We start from the raw sequence: 17,512 nt of genomic DNA on the forward strand, positions 1-17,512 counted from the left end.
TTTTATGTTTAAGTCTATAAATGAAACTGCTTCCCTGAGGTGATGTCTGATAGCTGCGTCCACCAAAGAGGTTATGTTTTCACCACTGTCTGTTTGTTTGTCAGCAAGATAACACAAAAATAACTAGACAGATTTCCACAAAACCTGGTGGAAGGATGGGACACTGGTCAGGGAAGAACCCATTACATTTTGGGGCAGATCCTTTCTTTTTCATTTTCTTGAACATTTAAAAATGTTGTGATTTTATAAAGAAATAAAAAAGATCTTGATGAAAGAAATGATATGCATTTAGGGGAGTGAAATCTTTGAGTGTGTGCAACTTGGTGCAGCTTGATTGAATTCAAGTGTGGGGCCTTGGTGGAGGTGTGCACTCTACTGAGTGTCATTGGAGATGTTTATCTTGATAGACAAACAGTCCAAACCCCAAAGATATTCAGTTTACAGTGAAATAAAACAGACACTCTGAGCTGATCTTTAAATGTGAGAAGGTGAGTATGGCATTTACTCTTAGTAAATAAACAAAAAATATAAATCTACTTTTGTTTTTGCTATTGTCTCATACCCCAGGTGTATTTTTGTATGTATGAGGGAGAGTATGTGTGTGTGTAGGATCAGGTTTTTTTTTTTTTTTTTTGTGGGTGTGTGGTTTGTAAGTTGTCTAAGATAACTAGTTAAATAAATGACTGAAAGATGTTCAACGTTCCACCAGTCGATGAAACAACCTAATCACCACTATCTCAAACATGAGATTTACCCCTTGTGCAAAAACAATAAGGTGAATTCCTCTCAGTCTGGAGTCTCACCTGTGTGTTGCTATCTCATATATTTGTGGCAGATGTGACGATTCTCATGGCGTCAGAGTCAAAAAATACATCCCACAGACATTAGACACACTCTGCATTTGACCAACCATGAAAAAGATCAAACATTTATTAAACTAGATCTGTTACATCATCAATTCATTCATATCATTTATCCAGCCCCGGCTTTAACAAAAGAGAAAGATCCCCTCCACCTTTACTTTTTAGGTCAACTTCTGAATGTGAAGGTCATTTAACAGAAAACAATGCTGCTCATATCAAAATCATTACCTTAATATAATTTATTATAATCAAATGAATTATCTTAGTATGACAAGTAATGAAAAACAAATATGTGGTTCATATAGATTTCAAATGCTCTCACACATTCCCTGATGAACATTTTGTTACTTACTCAGACGCCTAAGCAACAAATAAATGCAGAAACTAAAGATTTAGAATCAAGACACTTTCTCTTTGACTTGAGTCGAAGGCATTATCCCCAGTGAGAAGTCACTTAGTCACACTTAGTTGAAGATGAATCAGTATTTTATAGAAAACAAGACGAAACCACCAGGATTTTAATCTCTTAACAGGACAAGAAACCTTAAATGCTGCAGCCCCAAACAATCCAGGAACAGGTCAAACATCCACAAGTCCCCCTGCGGCCGCCCTGACACTGCACCTACACGTTACCTACAGAGTCCTTCCCCCTCTCCCTTACTGTTAGTAGTCGATGCACCGCAGGGCGGCGATGGTGGAGGCCACTCGACGAGGCAGCAACTTGGCGGTTTGTCTGTAGATCTCTGGTTTGGCCCTCAGCAGGGTGACGATGTGCTGCAGGGAGCGGGAGGGCTGCAGGCCCAGAGCGTCCATCACGTTGCTCAGATAGTCTGTGGAGCAGGAAGAGGGATCATCAACCCAAATGATTTAACATACATTAACTTACCTAAGAGCCACAGTTTCAATGCAATATTCCCTGTGACGATTAACAATGTGATTATATATCACGGTTTTGTTTAGTTATCAAAAAGCAACGTTTGCTCCATGTGTCCATCCAGCGTTATGGTAACTGTACCGATATCTGTGGCCAGCTGTTTCGTGGAATGGGTGCCGAGTTGCGGGATGAGCAGGATGGCGTCACAGTAAGTCTGCATGGTTGCCCGGGCAATGGAGCCAAGCCAGTAGTCTGCTGTGTTGTCCAGCTCGGGAAGATCGTCACCTGAAACAGATGGAAGGTGATATTTCAAGGGTTAGGTGATGCAGAGACATTTTTGGATAGTTATTTTTCTTTTACCTCCACCGAGGAAGTTATGTTTTTACCCCGTCTATTGGTTTGTTTGTTTATCGGCAGGATTGCGCAAAAACTTGATTACCACGAAACTTAATGGAAGGACAGGACATAGGTCAAGAAAGAGCCCAATAACATCTTGGTGTAGATATGGACAAAGGGGTGGATCCAGGATTTTTTATTACTTTATGTTACATTGAGCTTTTTGATATTTTCCCTTGCTTAACGCATTTCACAATGCAAAAGTTGATTCTTTGAATAACCTTGTTCTGGAGGGAACGGCAGCTTCCCAGCGTGTAAAGCCATTTCTAAAGCCGGGTCCTCCTGGGTCACAAACGGCTCCAAGTGCAGAGGCAGAGACATCAGGTACTGTCCTATCTGGTGGGGGAGGAACATAAAATAATCTTGTTTTATACGACTTCTATTGATCTATACGTATGATCTAAGATTTTATTTAGTTGAAACCTCACTGACATTTGTTATGTATTCTTGCGGTGACAGGCTGTAAGTGGGCAGGTCCTCTGTGTAGCTCTCTCCGATGCCAGCTTCTTTATTCTGATCACAAACAAGTAGCACAAACCAAAATGCTTGAGGTGAGACTAAAATAGATGCACTCACACAGACAATCGGAAAGCTCGTGCACTCGACTCGATTCTGTCAGCAGTTGAAATCAAATAATCTCGAAACTTGACACTTAATCACCTCCATCTTGGAGACGAGGCAGAGCTGGTGTTTGATCTGCAGGAAGACGGAGTCGAACGCCAGCTGGTTGGCCTGTTGGTTGAGTCTGGTCAGTGCTGTTCTGGGCTTGGCCAACAGGCTGGAGTTACCTGTGCCCTTCTCCTGCGAGACGAGGGGAAGATGTGTATTAAAAAGCAGCGACCGGGAGATCTGATAAGAAGAAATCAACAGACTGCATACCTTTAATGAGAAGAGGACTTCCATCAGGCTGTTATATTCAGCCAGATTGCCCCTCTGAAGGTAGTTATACTCCTGCCAGGGGTTCTTGGTGGCGCTCTTCCTCTCTGTGGAGCTGACCTCCTGGATGCCTGCCAGACTGCGGGGGCTGTAAGACTCCGACAAGTACTTGCCTGCCGAACCCAGGATCCTATAGGAGGAATTCATTAAAAAAATTCATACAATTATTTAAAATCGAATGTTTTGCTTCAAATACAGTGTGCACACAAGAGTTTATAAAGGTTTCCATTACTTGTTTGACAGCTGCTGCTCAAACGCTCCACACTGTCGAAGTAACTCCCCACAAGTGGCAATAATCCTGCAAAACGCAACAGAAAAACCCTAAAGCATCAGCAACATCTCTAACTAACAAAAGGGCAGTTTTGAAAAGAAACAAGTCTTTTGTATTCTAAATAGAAATTCAAATAACTTGCTATTCAGATCTCAAACATAAAAGGGAGCTCTAACCTGACTGAGTTCTGGAAGGCCGTCCAATCCTCCTGGAAAACCGATGAACTTGGAGTATCCTCCAGTTTACACTTTTTCCTGATTGACTGCAGCGTTGTGGAGAAGTCAGACACATACCTGCAAAAAAGAGCACAACGTTAAAACTGGCAACATACATGTAAATCAATCAAAGTATCACACGTGCTAAAAATGAAAGTATTGTAACAGTTAAAAGGTTAAGAATCCTTACTTGGTAAAAAGGGCTTTGAGAGCTTTGAGGAGGCCACACACAGCCAGGCCGTCCGTCAGTTTGACACAGCGGTCCACAGCAGCACTGGCCAGGCCGAACAACTTGCCGACAGAGTGGGTCAACTCTTCTACACAATCAATTACCTCCCCGTGTTCCTGAAGAGAGGAAAGAATGTGCAGTGTGACAAGATGGAATCAGACAAAAATGACAACTCTATTAACTCGTATGTGTGTATATTTGTGGGGTGAGTTACCAAAGGTACAGCACTGATCTGGATGAGGAGGTGCGCTTCCTCCAGATCTCCATACTGCAGTTGATAGGATTTATATGGGTCGTACAGCGCACAGACCAGCTCATTCACCTTCAGCAGGTTATTCTCACCTGGAGACAAAAGACAAACACAACATAAGGACCAAACTCACCACATATATGATTCATTCAGTTTCTGTGTTTCGGCTTCATCTTTTTTTGCAGGTGCACACACCCAGGTGTGGAAGCATGGCGGCCTCCAGGCCGTGCCCAAACGTGGACGTAGTTTGATGGAGTTCCAGCAGGGTGTTGAGACACTGCTCTTGGGCTTCCCGCTCCATGGCCGTGCTCAGGCAAACAGCGATGGATGGCACCATGGCCCCCAGAGTCTGGATCAGCAGCACCGTCACCACCTCATATGGGTTCTTGAACACCTGTAGACAGTCACAGGTAATGTATTTGTTTTGCACTTTCTCTAGCTGAATACTGTCCAGCAATTCACAAACTGTGTTAGTGTTTCTGACCTGGCTGCTCCACTGGAGCTGAGTGTGCCACGTGGAGAGCAAGGTGTCATAGAACTCGGACAGCTGCTGGTTCAGACCGAGCTCGCTCTGAGAGATATCCTGCCAAATACTCACCAACTGACCCTGGAGGGGCCAAAACAAACATTCATTCACAAATACGTGCATGCCTCCACCATACAGATGAAAAAGGATGAGACTGTGATTTTGTAATCGCTTACTTAAAATGTTTTATTCACGTGAGGGAGAGGCCTGTCCCACCTACCTTATGACACTTGTAGTAGTAGGCGAGAAGCTGTGGCATTCTGTCGATCTCTCTGAAGACTTTAACAAACAGCTTGGCCTGGTCTGCAGAGAGAAAGCAGGAGAATATGTTGTGTACACAGACAGTGACCTAATACAGATTAGGAACAAATACACAAAAGCACTTCTTGCAGGTTTTTACCTATAGACATGGAGTTAAAAGTCGCTACTATTTGCGGGCTGGCCAGAGCCTCCAGCCTGTTCTTCAGCGCCTCCAGGTGGACGCACTTTTCAGAGAAGTCAGGCGTGTCCACCAGCATGGCCAGACTGTTCTGCATGCTGGTCAGTTTGGAGGAGATCACTGCAAAGTCCTGGAAGAATAAAAAAGCACCTTCACTGTTAATGTCCACAATATAAAGTCCTAATGTTTTACTGTCAATTATTTCATAATAATATATAATAAAATATGTTGATGAATCTTTCTGAGCTAAATAGAATTACTTCACATGAACTGCCTGGGATACGGCTTGAATCCAAGAGGGACCAATTTACAGGGTTGAGTTGTGTTTACACTTTAGAGAGTTTGGACTCCTCCTTTTCTCAGTAAAATGAATTTGTATATGTGCACAGTTTTAAGAATATAAAAAGGAATTCAACCCATGATTTCTATAGACAAGGACAGGGGTAAGTAGCTCCAAATACCAAAGGTATAATAACCTCCACACAAACATAACAAGCAAAGTCCTGTGGAGGTTTTGTCCATTTATACCTGTGTTTTGAAGGTCTCCTCGATGTCTGCACTCAGTGTGCTCCATTTGTCTGCCTCCTGCAGAGCCTCAGCTGCCAGCTGCATGCGGCTCTTCACCTGATCTATCTCCACCAGAACCTGATGAATAGGATCCACAAAAATACAGGTCAGCCTAAAAATATCACATCACACTGCGCATTTTAAACCGCTGTCAGGTTTAGAATATTACGCTGCTTATTATCACAGAAATTCAGAGAAGGTCACTTTGATAATCTAAAAGTGAACGTTCTTATGGATCTTGATTTTACCTGCAATATTTTACTTGCGAGCTGTGACTATACTTCAAGAATGCAAATGCTAAATATAATAGTAAAGGAAAAGCTCAAACACCTGCATCGACTGCACAGTGTCCTGCTCGAACTTCTTGATGTCCTCTTTGACCAGGACCATTTGCTCCTTGAGGAAAGAAGCCTCCTGTTTCACAGCCTCCACATCCCGCAGCACTCTGGGCATATTCTGGAGGGCCTGATGACTGCTCTCTGCAAACAGACATGCAGCAGTCGTTGAGTTATTGAAGGACATGAAAAGAAAAGTTTAACTTTCAGAACATAATGTCAGAGCTGGTACCACGAAGACAAAACTGGAAAAAAAAAAGAATCTTTGGTACTGGTTTTAACAAAAAGAAACTCTAACTAACCTAACTACTGCTACTTCTGTAGACTGATGTGAATTATCGGGTGTGTTTTAATTTACTATACAAGACATAAGAGAGTTGTCTACCTTAAATGCTATTCACACATTTAACACTTATTTCCCATTTTATTAAGTACATCCAACTTAAACTAATGCAGTCTAATACAACAGCTCTGATTTAAATCCTACCTTCATGACTGATGAAAACATATTATTCACCCCCTTAATACCAATACACTGTTTTCGTTCTATAATCCAGACTGTGGCTGCTGTAACTTCTACAGATTTAAGTGGTTTCTCTGGTGCTTACAATGATGGTGCAAAGACATACGAATTGGAGAAATCATGGTGCATCAGTTGCCTTGTGTAACAACCAAAATCCACACAGAAACCTTTACAAGAGTAAGACTTGGAACTTAGGATCATTATAATTTAAGGTTGTTAAGACTGAACTAATTCACTTCAAATGTACCTAATAAACTGGATTCATATAAACAATGTTGCCCTTAGATGAGCCCTGCTTCCATCTTAACTTCCAGCTGAGAAATCTGAATGTCTCTCTGTTCATCTTGTCCATGTAGAGATACCAGTTTTTCGAATTATACAAATTGTTCTGTTCCGTTTTATGTCTTATGTGTTGTACTTCCTTGTTTGTCCCTTCCTTTGGGGACAAACAAGGAAGTACAACACAAAGTTGGAAGTTAAAGTTGATTGTTCAGATATTTAACCCTGTAGATAGACTGTAGTTCACTGATGTATAGACTATATAGACCAATGGCGAAATGCACAATTCAAAACATAAACAATGACACACCCTCAGATTGTGGTGCTGTTGTGTTGTATTCGTAGATCAAGTGTTTAATCATCCTGCCTATACACTGAATGAAGTAAACCCCAGGTATTGTCTAAGCAGAGCGGCAGACACCGAGAGGCAGCAGGGATAATGGAGGACTGACCCTCGATGGCGTTGTTAACCTCCTGGATGAACAGTTGCAGCTTCATGACCAGCGTGGCTGCGTGTGTGTCCGCTTTCCCCGGCGCGTCCTTCTGCACCACCGTGAAGGCTCCGTTCACCCAGTCCTTCACATCGAAGTCCTCGTCCAGGAACTTGGAGAAATCCATCACGGCCCCTTCAGCCCTCCACCAGGGCAGAGAGACACCGTCAGTCAACTCTTCTTCCCCTGCTGCTGCTGCAGTGTGTGTGTGTCATCGACCCATGGCTAACGTTAGCCGCTAGCTAGTTCTTCCCAAACAACGGCTTCGACACGAATATAAAGTAAATGGCCCAAGAAAAAGAAATGATCATCACAACCAGATAAAGTTCCAACAGTGCGACGGCCTCCTCCAGAGTTATTTTGAAGTGTCCCCGGGTTTTACTGGGAGAAAACCACAGACATCTTTCTGTGTAGGAGAAGATTTGCGCTACTGACACTTGACAACAACTTCCTGTTTGTGCGCTCTATTTACCCTCCGCAGAAACAAGGACCAGCAGCAACAAAGTGACCTGCCAAATTAAATATGAAATATATATAATTAAGAACTTTTCAACCACAACATTAAACAATGCGTGGGTTTTTCACTGCAGCTGTGACAGAGGGAGACACACAAATACACAAACGTGTCTATGGGCACACATATCGGAGGGTTTGAAGATGTGTCACAAATAAATGTATCCGTTTGGAATCGTGTATCCCTAGTTTTCTTGCAATTTGCTTCGCATTTATTCCTTAATTCCTTAATAGCGAGAGAATGAGACATATTATACAGGGGAAATATACAAAGAAGAAGAAAAACAAACACTGCCAGGGTTTTGTCACATTACATAAAAATGTTCAAAGTAACACATATGGGTTTTATAGCCTTTTTGTTAACAGATTTAAAGCTAATAACGAAATTAGGCTTTGTGTTACTACATTCACTTTTATGGGTTAAAGAAAACCAAAAGTTTAATTCCTTCCTTTCTTCTTTCCTTCAGTAAACATTTGCCCATCAAATAATTTTAATTACTAAGACTATGTTACATTATTAAATATATAGGAGTGTTTACACCCTGTTTCCAACCTGAGGATAAATATAATACTAATGAAATAATAAAAATGTATAAGTTTACATAATAACAATAACGATGCTTCTACTACAAATAAAAGTATAATATAAAATAATACAATATAATATAATAATAAAGTTGTAAACTATCTTTGTGTATTGTGTGACTAATAGTCAGGTTGATTACCTGTCTGTAACTATGTCCCTATTTAAATAACTGATGCCACAAGCACAATAAAACACTTCAGTTATTTCATATCAGGTGCAGCAGATATTTATCTCTACACACAGACTCTTTCACGACTGTTATGCAAACCAGTAAGGCCATAACTCTACGATAATAATGTGGAAGGAAAGTGGGAGGCAGTGAAACAAGTGAAAACTCTCATCAAACACCCTCATCCAGTTTCTTGCAGCTACCTGGGACATCACAAGCATATTTCAGCTCGCCCAGAGAGATGGGGATAATTGATCATATCAAGGACACAATGTCCAAAGCGGTGTTTTCTCCTTCTACTCTGCTATCTGGACGCGGCGGGCTGCACATGGCTCAGATCACCCTGTCTCTGGTCACCTTTGTCCTGGCTGCCTTCAGAGGAGGGAGCAGCCATACCTACTGGAACTACGCCATGTTCACCTGGGCCTTCTGCCCCATTATGACCCTCATCATCACCATCATCGAAATGTTTAAACTCGATATCCCACTCAACATGTTTTGCATGGACTGGCCTGACTTCGCCACGGGCATGGCCATGTCCTCCACGCTCATGACCGTCTCCGTCGCCATCACCTACGCCAACTTCTACGCCTGCCTGAAATGCCTGTACGGCTGGATAGTGAGTGTGTCTGCTTCTTTGTGCGGTTTTGTTTACGCCCTTGAAGTGTTGAAGGACAAAATCCTGGACAAGAAGAAGGGGACCTACCTCGCCGCTCTGCCTGGATTCTTCAAGGTCATGGAGGCCTTTGTGAGCTGTGTAATATTCATATCACTGACGGGCTACAGAGACAAGCCGGCTCTGATCGTCTGCGTTATAGCGTACATCATTCCCTTCCCCATCCTCCCAGTCATCATAGCCACCAACATCCTGAAGAAACTGAAGAAGTGTTTGCCTTTTAACTTGGACAGGTTTGTGTTTATATTCCTGGTGATCTCCGTTGTGCTGTACATCTTCGCTGCTATAGTGTGGCCTATTTTTATGTTCAGAAACAACCCTCGTCCCAGCGAGTGTCCGCCCAGCTTCTGCGTCTGGGCCATTCAGTTCATGGTTGCATTCATGACCTATGTGAATCTCACACTTTTCACAGTGGACCTCATTTTTACCTTGCTTGGAATCTGTGGCTTCAAACGTACATAAATATTGTGCTGGCTTTTGTAATCATTTTTTTGAAAACCTAAACAAAAGGACTGACATGATGTGGTCAATGCAGGAAATGATACTTATTCAGATGGACAATCAAACACAAATGTGACAGAAAATGAAGCATTTCTGAGGAATAAGGTTTTAAGTTGCCGTCTTTTAAACAGAAACTTCCATTTGAATGATTTATTTTCTGTATCAAATATTTAATATGATTTAAGTCTTGTTTTTTCAGTTAATGTACTGCGTGATGTTTAATGAAACGTAAAATTACACATCGGCTCCTTGTGTAATTTTCCATTTTTTACTCCATAATGCATTGGTGTGTATTTAGAATATAAATTAAATTGAATCTGTTTATTACCAATGAATATCATGTAAAAGTTTTTTTCTGTTAATAGTACATTCCATATATGCATATGTATAGAATAGAAGTCAGAAATTCACAAAATAATATAATATTTAATAGTCTTTAAATAAAGAAAAGAAAAGCCATGGACACTACATTCTTCCCTTTATTTCATCATTTGGAAAGTTGTAATTGGAGATGTGATAAGAGTTGACATTTGACTATTTCTACAAAGTTTTATGTCTTGCCCAACAGAGACAGCATATTCAAATCTCACCACTCTGACAGTTGAACACCAGGCAACCGAGATAGTGAGTGTGTGCACTCTGCAGCACTCAGCTCCTTCAGGCCTCCTCTGGTTCCTCAAACTCCACCGTCTCCACAGACCCTGGAAACAGAAGTAGTGGGAGTTGCAGTTGATAGGAGACTTGTTGGGACTCGAACCCACAACCTCTGGTTTCAGAACTGTAGCTGTACAACAATCAAGTTTCAGGGCATTGAACAATCCATTTCTGATCACACTCAAAACACTGGATCTTAAAGGTAATTTACATTTTGGAAAGGCTTCATGTATTATTTGGAAAAATTCACCCACACACACTCAAGTGAATTAACACATAATCGCTTTTAACTGTTTGAAAATGAGATTACACGGAATGAACAGACCTGAGGCCAGAATACAGTGATTCCTGTACAGTGGGAATGAAGACGATTTAAAGTGCGGTTTCATATTTGTGTCCTGATTTATTCAATAAGAGCTGAAAATGTTTAAAATGATGGGAAAAAAATAGAAACTGTGGTTTATACATTTTCTAATTTTAAGCACATATCCTACAAAATGATGATATTGGTTTTAAGATCATTATAAATACTAAATAAGTATCTTGAAAATAGTTGAAAAGCAGTTTTTTTCCACAGAAAACCCACTCACACAGTCTACGGAATAATTCCTCCATCAAGAAATTTGAATACAGGGAAACGCCTGTCCTATAACACAAGGTCCCCTGTCAGTGTAAGAACAGAGCAGCAGTGGAAACAGGTAGAAACCGGATCAGGTCACCTTGAGTGCAGGTGTTGGAGCATCAGGAGGAACCAAACCAAACATCATGTGTGGCCCATTTAAAAGCTGCCAGGCCATTTTACGCCTCTTGGAAATCATCTTCAGCACTTTGTCCCTCATCATCATCATGATCAGGGGCGGGATGGTGAGTCCACGGGGCGTGTGGTGCGAGTTCGTCTGGGTGTTCTGCATCATCGTGCCCCTGGTGCTGATGGTGATGGAGGCCATGGCGTGGCACAAACTCTTGGCCGCCTTCCTCCCCGACTGGGCCGACCTGAGCTGCGGGCTGACCCTGCTGTGTGCCGCCATGATCATCTCGGCCACAATCATCTCGGCCACAATCATCTCGGCCACAATCATCTTCGCAGCTGTGTTCGCCTGCCTCTCCTGCGTCCTCAACATCCTGTGTGTCATCTTCTCCCTGGTCGCCACAGCTGTCTTCCTGGTCGACGCTGTAAAGCAGAAGATCACGTGTCGGAGCTGCTACCTCTCCGGCCTCAGAGGCCTCCTCCGCATGTCAGAGGCCTTCCTGGCTTGTATCATTCTCACCGCCGCCGCCGACTACTTTGTGAATCAGCATTGGTCCGTTCCTCCTTTTGGGATGATAGGCAGCATCATCGTGTTTGCCGTTTGCCTCCTGGTCACCGTGGTCATCATCCTCCTCCATCTGCTCAAGCTCCTGCGGTGCCTCCTCTCGTTCGGCCTCGGCTTGATGGAGTTTGTGTTCAACATCGTGACGGTGCTGTCGTACCTGCTCGCCATCACTCTCTGGATTGTCTTTGGTTACAAACACTACAATTACAGCCCTTACATCTGTGAGCGCTGCTCCTACGCAGACTTCATCACCGTCATCGTCGGAGCCCTCGTCAACCTGGTGCTTTACCTGGTCGACCTGGTTTTATCCTTCAAATCCCTCTAGAAGTACGAACATGAAAATTTATTTGCTCGTATTAGATTGTTTTATTTCCTCAGGCTACTTAGCTGTGCATAGTGTGTTATGTATTAATCGATGCAATCTATCAATTGATTTATAGCCCAAAGCTGAGTGAAACATTAGCTTTATTTAATTTTCTTTAATTAATAACATAAAGTCTTGCATTGTATTCAAGTCAGGAGTGGACAATATTTTATAATATGTCTTATTGTTGATTGAAACTAAATCATATAATTCATTCTAAAGAGTTATGAATAAATAAATGTAGCCTCGTGAATAAAATGTGCCTTTTTAAAGTAAAGAAGGGAAAAGTGGTGGTTTAACCAGAATGAACAACAGAGTCCTTTCAGCACTAACTAGTTAGAAAACGTCTCTGTAGATATCATCATAAATTAAGCTATTTCTACAATATTGTATCGCCTCTGCAAACAGGACAATAGTTCACAGAGGGCATATTCAAATCTCACCACTTTGGCAGTTGCATGACATTAAACTGAGATAGTGAATGTAAATGTCAGAGCCAACTTAAAATGTACACATTTTTTAACAATAATACATACGTGCTATATAACACTACTTCTAAATCGTGATTAGAATTTAATAAAATATAGTCAAATAGAAATTGCTTCAGTTTCCACGTGTGAAAGGCGTCAGTGTGTCGGTGCACACTGCAGCACTCAGCTCCTTCAGGCCTCCTCCGGCTCCTCAAACTCTGCCGTCTCCAGCAGACCCTGGAAACAGAAGTAGTGGGAGTTGCAGTAGACGGGGGGCTTGCCCGGACTCGAGCCCACCCCCTCTGGTTTCAGCGAGGAGAACGGGTTGGCGCCGCTCCCCCTCATGTCCATCTCCAGCTCCAGCAGGATCTGCAGCGAGTAGGTCATCTCCGTCTCGCTGCGGACGGAGGACAGGGAGCAGGGGTATGGTTTGTAATGGATTTGTTCACTTTTCATAATAATAGATTGATAGAGACTGAGCCTGGATTACAGGGGCAGTATTCATCAGATATGGATTATAATATGTATCAATGTCTGTATTCATGGTTAAATCAATTCAAGGATCTGCAGGTTGAGAAGGAAAGGTTATTAAATCATCCAATGATTGATTTTTAAGAGCATATTTAATCACAGTTGTATGATGTGAACATTTGAGCTACTTCAAATTACTTTAACAAACTAAAAGTACCACCCTGTGGTTGTATGCCTCCTCCATTCAGTGCAGTTTCAGTCTACACACACTTTATTCAAGACTCATGTGAGGTCACTGTGACCTTTCACCATCTTTCAGTCCAGGTGACAACTGCTCAAAATTTGGAGAATCTCCCTAAAGGCCTAAAGGCAGACTTGAGGAATCATGTTCAAGAGGCCAAAAGCATGATTTGTGAAGCCACAGTGTCCTTGACCTTTGACCTTTGACTTCCTAAATCTAAATAGTTACAAATTTGAAAAGATTCTCTCGAGGCAATTCTTATGATAACGTGTTCATGAGGAAAAAACGTGTTTTGTGCAGGCACTGTGACCTTAACCTTTGACCTTGGACCACCAAAATTGAAGAAATTCCCTCAAAGCATTCTTGAGATATCGAGTTCACAAGAATGGGACGGACATATAACCCAGGCATAAAAATAAGCACTAATATAAATCTGTCAAATATCATAATATTCTTCAGTACTGTACCACATATGTAACATGAAATCGACTACATGTTTTCTGTTTTTATTTCTTTCTAATTCAGTTACAAGGAGATAAAGTGTGTGTGTGTGTGTGTGTGTGTGTGTGTGTGTGTGTGTGTGTGTGTGTGTGTGTGTGTGTGTGTGTGTGTGTGTGTGTGTGTGTGTGTGTGACTAGTGGGACTAGTACTCGTGTGTAACACTCACTTGAGAGCAGTGAAAACAGAAGGAATCTCATAATCCCTGAGGAGCAGAAGAGTTGGAAGCCAACCCTGGTCCAGACCCTGACTGGCATCAAACCCTATAAACACCAAAAATAAAAATTAATCAGTACGGATATGAATATTGTCTAAGAGTCAGTTAACAGCTATTTTCTCCTCAGTAAATCCGGTTGGAATCTTTGCATTTCCTGGTAAATAACTGATATGATGTTTTGGGGTAAATGGAAAGACGTCCTCACCAGGATGAAAACCAACCACCAGGTCCGGCTTTGCTGCTTCCTGTTTCTCCACCAGCTCCTCCCAGAACTCGTGGTACAGCCCCTTATAGGCGCTGATGAAGACCGCCTTCTTGGGGCCGAACCCCCTGAGAGGAGGCCTCATGATGGGGCCGTCCACCACCTCTGGTCCCACCATGACGATCTCGATCCCCTGGTGCCCGGGGAACATGTTGTTTAGCTCATCATAGTCCGTCAGTCTGGCAGCCAGGGTCTCACTGTGGCCTGCTCCCACCAGGTGAATGGTGAGAGGTTTGGAAAAAGGCTTCAGGCCAAACAGCCTCATCCCCCAGGCGATGGTCAGCGGCCGGGAGAGGAACTCGCTGCAGACCCGCCACAGCGACTGCTCGAGGTCTGGGACATCAGGCCGAGGTCTGCACGTGTTGATCCACAGCTCTGACATGATGGCTCCGTTTATAATGGGATCGAGGCGAGAGGTGAGATCTCCCTGCATCGCCAGCCAGTCGTCCCAACCTTTAACCTCTGACAGCGGCTTCGACCACTGCTCTGTGGGGAATGGAAGCTCTCCTGGTGAAGGAAAATGAATACATTAAATTAGTTTTGTAGATTAATGGAAGTAGAGATGGATCATGAGTTTAACTATTTTTGCTGATTCCCTCATTCCTCTTCTGGATAAATTCACCTGACTCCTCTCACTGTCTTTTAGGTGTGTGAGGATGTTTTTACCTTTGAACACGAGCCACTCCACCACTCTGTCGATGGCAGCGAGACGCAGCAGCGAGCAGAGCTTCTTGTGTTTGTGCCAGTCCTCCTTCTGACAGTCTCTGCAGCAGTAGTAAACATTTAGACATCTGTGCAGAGAGAGAGGACAGAAAGTAAAACACTTCTTTTCTCTGACATTTCTAACCTGGATCAAGATTCATGATTTTATTAAGATCGAGCAGCTGCTGCTCTTCTTCCTGCGGATCAGATAAAATATCAAAAACACACATACGTGACATCAGTCAGGACACCACAGGTAAAACAACTATGAACAAGAAAATAATTACTCATAAAATACTTTCTGGAAAGCTTACTTTATCAATGTACTTTACTACACTATACTACACTACACTATACAATACTATATTATACTATACTATACTGTACTGTACTGTACCATACTGTACTACACTACACTACTTTAATATACTATACTACAATACAATACACTATACACTGTGCTATACTATAGTACACTACACCACAATATATATACTGGACTATACTATACTGTATTACAATACACAATATTACACTATATGATACCACACTACACTATATTGCACTATAGTAGACTATGCTTTACTGTGCTACACTACACTACTCTACATTACACTATACTGTATTATACTATATTCTATACTACACTACACTACACTATACAAATTAATACAGATATAGAAAATTAATGCATGAATAAGAACTTTCCTGCACATTTGGCAACTTTTTTTTACTTCTTGGGAACCAATTAGATTTTAGTAAGGATCAAGTATTTATGTACTCTTATTCATCATATTTAAAAATGTTTTGAAATAACACACCCTATTGCTATACTCTCATTCATTAACCTTCTACATGTCGCTATCTTTCATATAACTATATTTCCATTTACAATGACATATGTATACACATTAAGTATATATACAAATATATATAGGCACACACACACGCATTTCGGGATAGCAAAATTGACGAAATCTCTTCTTATCTCTTTTTACCTCACACAGCGCTTCAGGTTCTGTGCGTTTGAGAGTTGGTTTGGCCTCTTCTCACAATGTGCACACACTTTAAAGGATTCCTCCATCTTCTCAAACATCTCCTTCTGAGAGTGGAAGGCTATGGGTTCACCCCCAGTGTCCGGAGCGGCTCTGAGGACAGAAATCTCTTCTATTATTAGACCGGGACATACAGCATGTGGAGCATAGAGGCTTTGCATAGATTCACATGTGAACAATGTGGCAGGGGAGAAGCAGCGAGGAACAGCGGGAAGCAAAAGTAATGAAACAGGTCGTGGTGGCGGGCCAGTGTCACAAAATGCCATTCAAATGTCACGTTGTCTCTCGTCTGTTCACACTGTGCGTGGCTTCACACAACCATGATATTAATGGGGTCGTGAGGTGGTGAAGGCAAATTTAGACGTGCTCTCTCGAATAAAAGCGACAGGTAAAGAATGTGGCAGCGAAGAGGGTTAAAAGCTACTTACCCCTGAGTTTCTGTCATTTTGTGGGACTCACACTGGCTCCTGTGTTTCCTCCTCTGCTGCTCCTCGGGTTTGTTATCTGAGCAGCCTGTCGGGGGGGGGGGGCTGCTGCTGCTGCTGCCAGATTCAACACCTGTGCTTTCCCTTCCAGAAAGACCTGACAACTCCAGACCATTCCTGACTTTCCAAGAAGGTGACCACAAATGATCCTTTACATAAAACACATTCATATCTACACACACATACAGGTTTTTATGGAAGGAGAACAACATAAACCCATTCTTTTATTATTATATTAATGCAGGGCACAATTCAAAAATTAATTTCTTTTCATTAGTTTGGGTTAATTTAATTAGTGTTTTTTGTCAAATCACCAGGACATAGTCTGTTTCCACTTCTCCTGAGCCTCACTACTACAACACAACCTACCGTACACTGTCAGTGTTTTTAACACTTTTCTCCACTAGAGGTCCCTGTTCCAAAAGAGATCTGCAGGACTATTCCTCTTTTTGTGAATCGAAACAAGAAACACATGCCATTATTTTCTCAATGGTTATGTTTAACACAGTGTGGTGTGGATCTCATAATTGAGCATTGTTATAATAATATTTGAATCCAATGAGATTTCTGGGAAGAATTTGCTTTATTATTCAACTATTAGTAAATTATAGGACAATTAAGTAAATCAACAACTGTATTGACACAAAAAGCTTGGGTGAAAACTTTCACCCGAAGATTTTCAGAGCGTATTCTCCAAGATTATCATTTTATGCTTTTGAAATAGCATTTTCATGGCAGTTTACCTTTGCAAACAACTACTGCAATTTTGCCCGCTTGTCTCTTATTTTGTCATCTCTTGCATTTGGTCACTTGTTCTTTGCTCTATGTGCAATTCCCTTTACATGCTGCTGTTACACAATAATCTCCCAATTTGGGATCAATAAAGTACATCGATCTATCTACCTATGTATTGTAATGCAATACTATCCCATCCAAAAGCCTGTGGAATCGCTGATCACTTATCACTTATTTAATCCTGTGTTATATTTGATAATAATATGATATATAATTCACTCTGATTAAAACTGAAAAAAGCTGTTAACCAGCTGCTGCTTGACCTTTTGTCCTTTTTTATTAAAGGTGTAATTGTCTCCACTCCACTCAGCAAACACAGAACTATTACATTGTCTATTAAAAAGAG

At 41.8% G+C, this 17,512-nt stretch overlaps 4 protein-coding genes across 4 annotated transcripts; 2 read left to right on the forward strand and 2 right to left on the reverse strand.

The window, feature by feature from the left end:
* Positions 1–904: 904 nt before the first annotated feature.
* cog7 (component of oligomeric golgi complex 7) lies at positions 905–7,657 on the reverse strand. Its single transcript, XM_034570152.1, has 17 exons — positions 7,156–7,657; positions 5,897–6,045; positions 5,528–5,644; positions 4,961–5,129; positions 4,781–4,863; positions 4,519–4,641; positions 4,230–4,428; positions 3,999–4,126; positions 3,746–3,900; positions 3,517–3,633; positions 3,302–3,367; positions 3,013–3,199; positions 2,794–2,934; positions 2,566–2,646; positions 2,355–2,469; positions 1,879–2,022; positions 905–1,693 (listed from the first exon to the last, which is right to left on the reverse strand). Exons 1-17 carry the CDS (start codon positions 7,319–7,321, stop codon positions 1,527–1,529), a joined length of 2,307 nt encoding a protein of 768 aa, XP_034426043.1. The 5' UTR covers positions 7,322–7,657; the 3' UTR covers positions 905–1,526.
* Positions 7,658–8,685: 1,028 nt separating this feature from the next.
* LOC117752839 (myeloid-associated differentiation marker-like protein 2) lies at positions 8,686–9,601 on the forward strand. The gene has a single exon (XM_034570509.1). The coding sequence runs from the start codon at positions 8,704–8,706 to the stop codon at positions 9,598–9,600; it is 897 nt and encodes a 298-aa protein (XP_034426400.1). The 5' UTR covers positions 8,686–8,703; the 3' UTR covers position 9,601.
* Positions 9,602–11,058: 1,457 nt separating this feature from the next.
* LOC117752965 (myeloid-associated differentiation marker) lies at positions 11,059–11,931 on the forward strand. The gene has a single exon (XM_034570714.1). The coding sequence runs from the start codon at positions 11,059–11,061 to the stop codon at positions 11,929–11,931; it is 873 nt and encodes a 290-aa protein (XP_034426605.1).
* Positions 11,932–12,066: 135 nt separating this feature from the next.
* LOC117753046 (putative protein MSS51 homolog, mitochondrial) lies at positions 12,067–16,397 on the reverse strand. Its single transcript, XM_034570875.1, has 6 exons — positions 16,315–16,397; positions 15,830–15,979; positions 14,796–14,920; positions 14,073–14,636; positions 13,820–13,913; positions 12,067–12,837 (listed from the first exon to the last, which is right to left on the reverse strand). Exons 1-6 carry the CDS (start codon positions 16,329–16,331, stop codon positions 12,633–12,635), a joined length of 1,155 nt encoding a protein of 384 aa, XP_034426766.1. The 5' UTR covers positions 16,332–16,397; the 3' UTR covers positions 12,067–12,632.
* Between the last annotated feature and the right edge of the window lie 1,115 nt (positions 16,398–17,512).

The sequence above is a fragment of the Hippoglossus hippoglossus genome, chromosome 19, assembly GCF_009819705.1.
Source record: "Hippoglossus hippoglossus isolate fHipHip1 chromosome 19, fHipHip1.pri, whole genome shotgun sequence".
NCBI classification, from domain to species: domain Eukaryota; kingdom Metazoa; phylum Chordata; class Actinopteri; order Pleuronectiformes; family Pleuronectidae; genus Hippoglossus; species Hippoglossus hippoglossus.